Raw genomic sequence first — 11,389 nt, 5'->3', positions numbered from 1 at the left:
ACACTCCCAGGAGTTTTAGGATCTTTTACTGGCGTTAAACACGTGTCTGTTATGAATTCATGCTTATCCTTAATGTTATGTCTCAATAAGTTCACACACAGGAGGAAGACAGAAAAACTGATTTATTGCATGAAATGAAAATGAGAGGGCGATACTTTCAGACAGCAAGATTTACAAGAGGGCAGCAAATCGTACAGTACAAACACACCTTGATTTTAAAGGGTAAAATGACCCCTATCAAAAGACTAGAGTGTTTCCTCTGTCACCTATTCGTTGACCTGTGACCCAGCGAAGCACAGGGCTTTTCTTCAAGAGCATCGGGAATTTATCTGGGGGTTTCCAATTTACTTAATTTTGAAAATAAATGCAGCTGCTGCACATGTCACCGTCTGTTTGAGAAGCAGCCACTTGGGGTCATCCGGGAAGTGATCCTCAACAAAAAGAGCAGGATGGGTAAGGAAGTAGAAGTCGTTGCATCTGCAAAAGGACAAGGTGAAGCGTTAGAATGTTTACAGGCCCAGTTCAGATGGCAAGTGAAACCACAGTTTAGCATGCTGAGAATGAACTAAAGTGAGCCTCAGGCTCACAGTTTTCCTCCCTCTCTTGGCTATGAAAGGTTTGGAAACTAACCCCTGGTTTCAAGCACCTACAACTTCTCTTCTCACCCAAATCGGATGGACTGACAGGTTCAAATCATGGCGTATCAAGCTAGCTTGTTTAAACAAACCATAGTCAACATTAGCCACAGTTTGGGTGACACTCTAAACTAGCCTTCTGATTCCCCTCCAGATGATACTGAACTCTGTGTCCCATCAATCCCAGCTAGCATGTCCAATGGTCAGGGGTGATGGCAGGGCCAGATTTAGGTTTGATGAGGCCCTAAGCTACTGAAGGTAATGGGGCCCTTTATATGTCCAGCTGTCCTTTGTCAACCACAAATTGTCGCTGTTTTTTGAGTTGAACGTATGCTATATGGTAATTTTTGGACCTAATAGGTATCTAAAGCCATTTTCACATAACAAAATATGTATTTTGTTGTAGTGTGGGGATAGTGATTCAGCAAGTGATTTCAGCTCTCTGACATAGCAGGCAGGAGACAGCTACTTCATGTAACACTCTTTATTCAGGCAAACAAGACTGGGGAACAGAGGAGAGGGAAGCTACATTTATAGGGACAAAAGACTGGCTAAAAAGGATACATTTTGGAGGGAACAATCTCAAGTAATCACAAAGCTGCCTTTTGGTGGGAACCAATAAGACTGAGTATCCAAATGCAGCAACTTGAATGAACCAATAGTAGCTGTTCCTTCTGGAATAGGAAGGCAGTTACTTTCCCCTAATGTGAATACAGACAATAGTAATACAGATATGATAACCCTTGAATCAATACACAACATATTTTATCAAAGTAATTGTTGAACATGCAACCAGTCCATGCAGAATGTAGGCACCCTATATATAGAAATGAGCAAACCAGTGATATTTTAGGGAGCAGGCTAGCAGGCGGGGCCCGTTACTTACATCATAGGAGCCTACACAACACAAACCAAAACACTGTTGCTGTACGCAGGTTTTATTTTATTTGTTTTTTAACTTATATCTTGGAACTGTACATCCAGTTTTTGTTTCCTTTAAATTTTTTGGAGGCCCCCAAGAGAGCTATAGCTTGTTTAACTCATACATAAATCTGGCACTGTCCGATGGGAGTTGAAAACAGCTGCAGGGCACTAGGTTGTGGAAGTCTGCTGCGTTGCAATGAATGACCCACCTCCAGGATCCCCAAATCTTGCACACATAGCCCAGCATAGAGGAAAGATGGTGGTGGAGTTTCCTTGTTTCCCCCACCACTGTGACACTCCATCCCAATGGCTTAATTCAGGGGTAGGCAACCTAAGGCCCGTGGGCCAGATGTGGCCCAAACGTCTTTTCAATCCAGCCCGCGGACAGTCCAGGAATCAGCGTGTTTTTACATGAGTAGAATGTGTCCTTCTATTTAAAATGCATCTCTGGGTTACTTGTGGGGCCTGCCTGGTGTTTATATACTGTATGAGTAGAATGTGTGCTTTTATTTAAAATGCATCTCTGGGTTATTTGTGGGGCATAGGAATTCGTTCATTTCCCCCCCTTAAAATACAGTCCGGCCCACCACATGGTCTGAGGGACGGTGGACCGGCCCATGGCTGAAAAAGGTTGCTGACCCCTGGCTTAATTCTTATTCCACCAGCTTATAATGGTCAGCCCTGTGGCCATCTAATCACAAACCCCAAGAAATGGTCCAAGCCAAACAAAAAACCCAAGAAAACAAAGGAAGTCTACCAGGTTATATCATTGTGCCTCACACTATGATTGGCTTTCTATTTCCTTGCAACGTACCTGCCGAGGTCCCTGCATCTTCCCCATGTGCAGTCCAGAAGGTGCCACTTTCCATCAAGATGAACAGCATTCCAGGCGTGCTTCTTCATCCTCTTGGATCTGCCAACCAAATACTCACACTGTATCCCTGCAATACTGAGTGGGAAAAGAAAGGTATTCAGGAACACCATTGTTGCCAAGGTTGCTTTCACAGCTTTTGTTGTAGCGTGGGGTTAGTGATTTCGGTAAGTGATTTCAGCTCTCTGACATAGGAAGCAGGAGACAGTTGCTTCATGTAACAATTCTTTATTCAGGCAACAAGACTAACTAACTGAGGAGAGGGAAGCTACATTTATAGGGAAGGGGAACTTGCTCAAAAGGGATACAATTTGGAGGGAACAATTTCAAGCAATCACAATGCGGCCTTTTGATGGAAACCAATAAGACTGAGGATCCAAATACAGCAGCTTAAATGACCCAATAGTCAGGGGAGTAGCAAGGGGGCGGGGGGACCCGGGCAGTGCCCTGCTGGGGGTGACACTTCGGGCGGTGGCCCCGCCCCCTAGGCTTAAAAAAATATTTTTTTTAGGCTATGTTCGGCACTGCCGGGGTGGAGCCACAGGGGCGGCCAGCAAGGATGGGTGTCACCTCCCTCACTGGCCGCCCCTGTGGCTCCATCCCGGCAGCGCAGAAAATAGTCCCCCCCTTCCAGCAGCTTTTTTTGCCATGGCATGGAGGCAAGGGGCGGACCAGCGAGGAGGGGTGCCATCCCCTCCTCGCTGGCTCGCTCCTTGCCTCTATGCCGAGCTCCGCCGCTGGCTGGCTTGCAGAGCTGGGGCATGGAGAGGGGCGGACCAGCGAGGAGGGGTGACACCCCTCCTCGCTGGCCCGTCCCTCTCCCTGCCCCGACTTGCGCTCCACCAAGGGAGCCCAGGCAGCGGCTTAGGGTGTCTCTACGGGCTTAGGGTGCCTCTGCCCGGCCCCCCTTCGTGCAGAGACTCCCGAATCCGCCGCCCACCCCCACGGGTGCCTCTTGGCTTCCCACCCCGGGCAGCCAAGGGGCTAGAAACGCCCCTGCAAATAGTAGCTGTTCATTCTGGAACAGAAAGGCAGTTACTTTACCCTAATGCAAATACAGACAATAGTAATACAGATATAAAAACCTTTGAATCAATACACAACAGCTTTTATTTTGTTTTGTTTTGTTTTGTTGGACTGGAATGGCCATCCTTCATTTTGTTCCACATCAGAGATTTGGAGAGTGGGATTTTTATGGAGAAAACAGAATTATGTTAAAGTTCCGCCCGGGACCACTACATACTTTCCTTTGCAGAAAAGCCGTGGCTCGGTAAGTGCTAACAAGGCCCAATTGTGGCTGCAGCCTGTCTCGTTCATTTGCATATCACAGGTATGGGGGAATCTTTGGCTCTCTGGACATTGCCATTGGTCAAGCTTGCTAGGGCTGATGGGACTAAGCAACATCTGGAAGGCCCAATATCCTCACTCCTGCTATAAAGGCATGATAGTTTGTGTGTTGCACTGGTGCAGAACTGGTGTGCACTGGTGTATAAATTCATGTTATAAGCAGAATCAGGCACACTGAAGATCTCGGCTTATATTTTGAAAAGAGGGAGAGAGGAATCGAGCTGATGCTTTTAAGGCAGCACGAAGGGGTTTTAAAATTTACACACTGTGTTTGGTGGGGAGGGGCCAAGCAGGATTTCCAGTGATTGGGGGGGGGTATGCTGTCTTCTAGTCCAGGAATATGCAGCTGCCCCATAGGGTAGGGTTGTTGAGCTTTTTGGAGGCAAGGTTGTTCAGCTTTTTGGGGAAAATCTCCAAATAATCAACACTTCCAATATGGGCTGCCATGCAACCGGGTTTCCGCAGACATTTTAAACCCACTTCCCAAAAATTCACCTGGATGCCATTTTCGATGGATGAATCCTGGCAATGTTAGGGAAATTCAAAACGTATGGCAGCCCTACCATACAGCGATCAAACCTGCAACCTTGGCATTTTCAGCACCGTGCTCGTCTAACCAACTGGGCTATCAAGTGATAGATCAAAATTTGCTTCAGGAGCATTCATAGTTTGGTGCTGGGGTTGGGAACCTGTGGCTCTCCAGATCTCCCCTCGTCCCTGCCAAGTAGCAGCTGTTTGCCATGATGGCTGAGGCCAAAAGAGTTACCTGCACATCTTTGCAAAGAGTAGAGCATATCCAGCACAAATAGTCTTTCCTGACCGAAGGACATCGGCTGGCTTTAAAGACAGCTCTCTGTTATGGCAGCCTTCCGCATCATATTCTGGAGAAATAAAGACATTTGTGTAATGTCACCCCAAAGTTTGCAATGCACAATGAAAAAAGGGCTGCAACAGTCACACTTGGTGTGGGTGTGGCAGGGACAACAGGTTTTTAAAAACAGCTGAAGAAGAGTTTGGATCTGATATCCCGCTTTTCACTACCCAAAGGAGTGTCAAAGCGGCTAACATTCTCCTTTCCCTTCCTTCCCCACAACAAACACTCTGTGAGGTGAGTGGGGCTGAGAGACTTCAGAGAAGTGTGACTAGCCCAAGGTCAACCAGCAGCTGCATGTGGAGGAGCGTAGACACAAACCCGGTTCCCCAGATTACGAGTCTACCGCTCTTAACCACTATACCACACTGGCTGAAGCAACGTAGGGGAGTTATTTATTAAGTAGTGGGTGGACACAGCAGACGACACAGTGATTCTCCAAGCAGCTCTCTTTATTCTCAGGCTGGAACAGAACTGAACTGAAGGGCTCAGCCAGCCTGCTTATATAGCACTCAGTAACATGCCACAGTAACAACTCTCTCTAGCTACCCAATCCGTGAACGGCACTCTCGATCCTTCATTTGCATGTGGACCTGAGTGAGAACTGCAGTCGCGGTGGGCAGAGCGAAACTATATACACAACACCCCTAGTGGCTTAGGGTGAGAACTTCAATATATAACACCATTGAAAAGCTATTTCATTGCATCTTCATCTATGTGCGCGCAATACCTTTAAAGCACATCTGAAGCACATTCTTTTCCCTCAAAGCATTCTGGGCACTATAGTTTACCCCTCACAGAGTTACAATTCCCAGCTTCCCTTAACAAACCACAGTGCCCATAATTCTCTGAGGGGAAAGAATGTGCTTTGAATGTGCTTTGAAGTCATGGTGTATACAAGAGAAGTTGCTGAATTGCAACTCATTACCAAACTTAAAACCATGGAGAGACCATTGGATTCTTATCTCATTATACATGACAAAGCTATCTTTAGCCATCTCACCCCTTGCTTTTTCCTGTAAGTCCAATTGCAGTCGTTAACAGTCGTCAACAGGTTTTTCCACACACATCAGCCAATCACCCTTCTGAGTAATACCCCTCCTCTCTCTCTCACTACATATAAGGGTCTGGTGACTTCTGTTTCAGTGTATCTGAAGAAGTGTGCAGGCACATGAAAGCTCATACCAAGAACAAACTTAGTTGGTCTCCAAGGTGCTACTGGAAGGATTTTTTTTATTTTTTATTTTGTTTTCACAAGCCTAACTGACTCTGCAGATGGTCCAAATAAAAGCAGCAGCAGCAGCCACCAACGCACAGCTTTGCTGCTTGTGTTGTAGAGCACTGATTTTTATCTACAGTTAGGTAAGGGATGGGGACCTGTGTGCAGTTGTCAGAGGCAAAAGAACGCCAGAATGCAAAAGGTGGCACCTCCCACCTACCTATATGATGGCAAATCCACACCCAAATGGCTCGGACTTTCTCCAGGTCACTGTGGGCTTTTTGGAGCAAAACGCTCACCAGGTTTTCCACAGTATCCTTGACATTCACCTGTTTCACAAAAGGTAAATAGATTTGGTAGCAGTTAATATGGAGGAGCGGTACCCAGTTCCTTCCTTCTATCTAAGGCTGCCACTTGTTTAAAGAAAATTTAGGGTGCAAATGTACATGCACTTACAAGATGCTCGGTGCTATTGAATTCAGTGGAGCTCCCTTCTGAGTCAAAATGCTCAGGATTGCACAGTCGATTAAGTGTATGTGTTTAGATACCTATTAGGTCCATAAATTACCATATAGCATATATTCAACACAAAAAAACAGTGACAGTTTGTTGTTGACAAAGGACAGCTGGACATATAAAGGGCCCCATTACCTTCAGTAGCTTAGGGCCTCATCAAACCTAAATCCGCCCTGAGCCTGGTCTGTGGTGTTTGCAGCCTTCGTGAATTGGCACTTTTTATGTTAACCATGCAAAAAATGGGAGCACCGTATTGTGACTTGCGTATGTTTGTTATTGGGACCTTCGATGTGGACAGAAGAAGTTTCCTCCTATCAGGAGTGGTTACTTGAAAGTACTCTCAAATTCCAAACGCACGTTAAAAACCTGAGCACCCTAGCAGATTCTTTGCAGGACTATTATTCCATACTGAATATATCACAATAAGAGAAAGCAAACCTTCTGTGCATAGGCATCCAGTTCCTTAAACTCTGTCAAGTCTATCGGCATTGATTTCTTATTGCATCCGACCCATGGGTATTCTAAGAACAAACGCGGAAAATTCAGTTGAGAAAGTCCTACAAGTCCAGCAGAAAAAGGGAAGAGGTGAGAGAAGGAGACAGTGAGACAGTGCTGGAGCAAACAGGATTTTGATCTGACCTCACAAGAGTACAATCGTACCTTAGATCCCAAACGCCTTGTGAGTCTAACATTTTGGCTCCTGAACACCGCAAACCAGGAAGTGAGTGTTCCGGTTTGTGAATGTTCTTTGGAACCCGGACGTCTGAGGCGACTTCTGTGACTTCCGATTGGCTGCAGGAGCTTCCTGCAGCCAATCGGAAGCCGTGCTTTTGTTTCCGAACGTTTTGGAAGCCGAACGGACTTCCGGAACGGATTCCATTTAAACTTCTGAGGTACCACTGTACTCCATTTCCTGGACACATGTAGACAGAACTTGTGACGGGAGTGGCATGGTTTTCATGTCCTCCTGAAATAGTTGCTACCTCTTTAGGGAAGCTCCATCCACACAGAGGTTTCTTGTTTTTAACCCCAGCAGCAAATGCCATTCCACCCACCTCCAATAACCATCATTCCACCATTCCACCCACCTCCAATAACCATCAGAACATAAACTGTAGGCTTATTTCGAGAACTATAATGGCAACGTAACAAGTGATGGAAACTGGGCTGATAGGTGAGGGGGAAACTGTCCCCATTCCCCTCACACTGGTGATGGGACAGAGTCCTGCGGCACTCCAGAGGAGAGCAGGCTCACTTAGATATACAGCAAGTGTGTGGGATCTATGGCCCTCCAGATACTACCGAACCACAAGTCTCTTAATCCTTAGCCATGGGCCGTGCTTGCTGAGGCTGCTGGGAATTGCCATCCAACAATATCTGGAGGGCCCAAAGTTCCCTACACTCGATATACAGGATCCAGGTCAATGGCCACATATAAACATAACAAAGGAGATTCAGGAATAATGCTCTGATGGCAACATCTGTTCAACAGTGGAACAGACTCCCTCAGAAAGTCCTCCTTCCTGGGAGGTTTTTAAGCAGAGGTTGGGTGGTCATCTGTCATGGATGGTTGTCATCTGTCACGGGGTTGGGCTAGATGCCCCTCAGGACCCCTCCCAATTCTATGATTCTGCGAAAGAACTGATATTTACCATACAGATCTTCTGGAGGCAGCTTTGATCCTTGTCCTCCCATCTTGGAAACCTACAGAATTGTTATTGTTGGGATGAGATAACAGATGTACATTAAAGCATATATTGGCCATGCTGACTGGGACTTGATGGGGGAACGGTCTCTATATAGCCACAGATTCCCCATCCCCAATATGTTGCTCTTACACCAGTGTGACATTCATAGCTGCCCTTAATTTCTTTATTTTATTTATTTCATTAAAAAAAATTAATTGATGCTTCAGGGAAACCTTGCAGCTCAGTTGGTTGTTAGAGCGTTGTGCTGATGACACCAAGGTCACAGGTTCAATCCCCATATGGGACAGCTGCATATTCTTGCATTGAAGAGGGTTGGACCAGATGGTCCTCAGGGCCTCTTCTAACTCTGCAATTCTGTGATTCTATACATTGGCTCACATCCAGCATCCACATTCATTGAGGGGAAAACAGCGCCTCTTGAAGCACATCCCATGTATGTATCTGCTGTATAGTTGGGAAAGTGGTTTGCCTGTCTGTCTGTGTGTTCTCTATGCATTCAGATGCATTCAGCCACTGTCTGGTGCAGGGTGGACAAAAAAAACAATGATTTTTTTTAGGGGGGGAATTGATTTTTTAAAATTTATATTGGATTTTATTTTATTTTTAATCAGATTTTTTTTTATTTAAATCAGATTTTAAAAATAAAATGCTTTTGGAGGAAAAATCCTTCTAAAGATAGTTTTCTATTTAAGTTACATTATATTCCAAAGGCTATTCATCAGGTTTTATTTTAAGTTTTTCATGTGTGCTAAAACTCAGTCTAAGTTTTTTTTTTTTTTTTTTTAAAAATCATTTAACCACATCAGTTAACAAACATGGATACATATGCTATAATATTATTGTTTTAGTTAAATAAATTGTTTAAATTGTTATTTAAGGAAATGATTATTTTTCTCCCTCCAATAAAGTACAGCAGAAAAGTTGCCCACATATAAACAATCATTTCATAATTACATGTCTTTGAATTTCTGATAGTATAACCAAATCAGTCATTTTTGATATAACTGCAAAAACTACTCTGAAAATTTATTATTCCAAAAATGAAACCTTCATCTGGTTGTAAATGTTAAGATTGTACCAGCAAGGATGAGTCTTTCTGTGAAATAATTATTTAAACCAAGTCTTACTTACTAATGATTTAAATCAAGTCTTACTGACTAGTGATTTAAATCGTGATTTAAATCAAATCCACCCAAATCAAGTGTAGCTTAGCAAAAAAAAAAAAGCCTGCAAGTTACTAGCCCTCAACATTTCACTTGCTCACACTGACCTCATGAAACAGAGAGGTGTGCTAAATTGTTGCTTTGTGGCCTGCAAAGTTACCTCCAGGGATTGTTCCGGGAACAAGCTCCTGCCTGCTAACTATCCTAAAATTCCAGCTTGCAAAACTGACCAGTTACCAATCATTAGACAGTTCCTGGACCCAGCTGGTTCTTTCTTTTCCCAAGCCCTCCGTCTAAGAAATGCAAACGAATTAAAGATGCTCTGGTTACCTTTTTGTAGTAGATGATCAGCGGAGACGTCCGGGTGATGATTTTTCTACTTCAGAGAAAAGGTATTGCCGCAGGACGAACAACTAAGTGCTTCCAGCCGGGAATGAAGTGCCAATGTGGAGAGATGAGGGAGGAGCGTGGCTTGAGACCTTGGCATTAGAGGATAAGCCTTAGCAGGAAATGCACCCATGAAGTCAAAACAAAGGGAAACTAGAAGATGTTTTAGCAGAGCAGCACTGGAGTGCGTCCAAGTTCCCTGCGTGGGGAACCACAGATACAGCAGGTGTCTCAAATGTTTAGGCAGAGCCTAGCCATCTTGGCTCAAGCCCCCAAAAGCCCTCTCCTCCTTTAATACGTCTAACCCTCTTTTAAAGTCATCCAGATTGTTAATTATTAATATTAATAAATTATATTAATATCTGAAATTGGAATCAGTAGGAATATAGGCTACAGTATTAGAAAGTTAAGAGAGGATATAAGAGGTTGCGATGTGGAATTTGATGTTATGTTTGATAAGAATAAGATCTAAGACATGTTGATTATAATTGTAAGATTAAGATTAGGTGTAAGAAAGAAGATTTTACAAGGTTACAAAGTTACTAAAGAAGATTAGAAATGAACGCAGAAGAGAGGACGTGAGGAAGTCCCAAATTTAGGATTGTAAAAAGGATAAGGATGGATAAATAAGTGTCTTGTTTGTGTGTATTTTGCATTGTTTTTAGTAGTGTTTGTATTTGTATTTTGTGTATGCTTATTGTTGTTAAAATCCAATAAATTCTTATTTTTAAAAAAAAGTCATCCAGATTGGTGGCTATCCCTGCCTCACTTGGGAACAATTTCCATAGTAAACTGTACGCTGCATAAAGAAGTAATTTCTTTTATGTGTCCTGAATCTTCCAAACAGAATCTTTGGTTACCTTTGAATCAATCTTCCAGCTTCATTGGTGTTCACAAGTTCCTAGTCGAAACAAAATATTTTTTTTAAAAAAAAATCCTCCCAGTAGCATCTTAGAAACCAACTAAGTTTGTTCTTGGTATGAGCATTTGTGTGCATGCACACTTCTTCAGGTGCACTGACACAAAAGCTCAAACCAAGAACAATCTTAGTTGGTCTCTAAGGTGCTACTGGAAGGATTTTGTTTGTCTGTTTCTTTGTTTCTACTACGGCAGACCAACATGGCTACCTACCTGTAACAAGTTCTAGTGTTATAAGAGGGGCAGAAAAACTCTCCTCTATCTGCTTTCTGCATGCCAGGCATAATATTATAAACTTTTCCCAGATAGATTGTTGTCATTCATAGTCTACTTTTCTGTGTCCCTGTTTTCTGTTTACATCACTAGAAGAGAAGACTCCCTAGAAAAGACCCTGATGTTGGGGAAGATGGAGGGCACAAGGAGAAGGGGGCAACAGAGGACGAGATGGTTGGACAGTGTTCTCGAAGTGACTAGCATGAGTTTGGCCAAACTGCGGGAGGCAGTGAAAGTGGCGTGCCTGGCGTGCTCTGGTCCATGGGGTAACGAAGAGTCAGACACGACTGAATGGCACTGGGGGGGGGGGGGAAATGAAAGGCACAAATACAGGATGGGTGACACCTGGCTTGAGAGCAGTACATGTGAAAAGGATCTAGGAGTCTTGGTAGAGCATAAACTTGACATGAGTCAACAGTGTGATGCAGCAGCTAAAAAAGCCAATGCAATTCTGGGCTGCATCAATAGGAGTATAGCGTCTAGATCAAGGGAAGTAATAGTACCACTATATTCTGCTCTGGTCAGACCTCACCTGGAATACTGTGTCCAGTTCTGG

At 44.0% G+C, this 11,389-nt stretch overlaps 1 protein-coding gene across 1 annotated transcript; it reads right to left on the bottom strand.

Annotated features, from left to right (window-relative positions):
* Positions 1-344: 344 nt before the first annotated feature.
* LOC117042334 (kyphoscoliosis peptidase-like) lies at positions 345-7,451 on the bottom strand. The gene is made up of 6 exons (XM_033141883.1): positions 7,439-7,451; positions 6,822-6,904; positions 6,088-6,196; positions 4,544-4,658; positions 2,374-2,508; positions 345-477 (listed from the first exon to the last, which is right to left on the bottom strand). The coding sequence occupies exons 1-6, from the start codon at positions 7,449-7,451 to the stop codon at positions 345-347; spliced, it is 588 nt and encodes a 195-aa protein (XP_032997774.1).
* Positions 7,452-11,389: the final 3,938 nt, after the last annotated feature.

This window comes from Lacerta agilis, chromosome 2 (assembly GCF_009819535.1).
Source record: "Lacerta agilis isolate rLacAgi1 chromosome 2, rLacAgi1.pri, whole genome shotgun sequence".
Taxonomy (NCBI): Eukaryota; Metazoa; Chordata; class Lepidosauria; order Squamata; family Lacertidae; genus Lacerta; species Lacerta agilis.
This window is presented reverse-complemented; position numbering and strand designations above follow the sequence as displayed.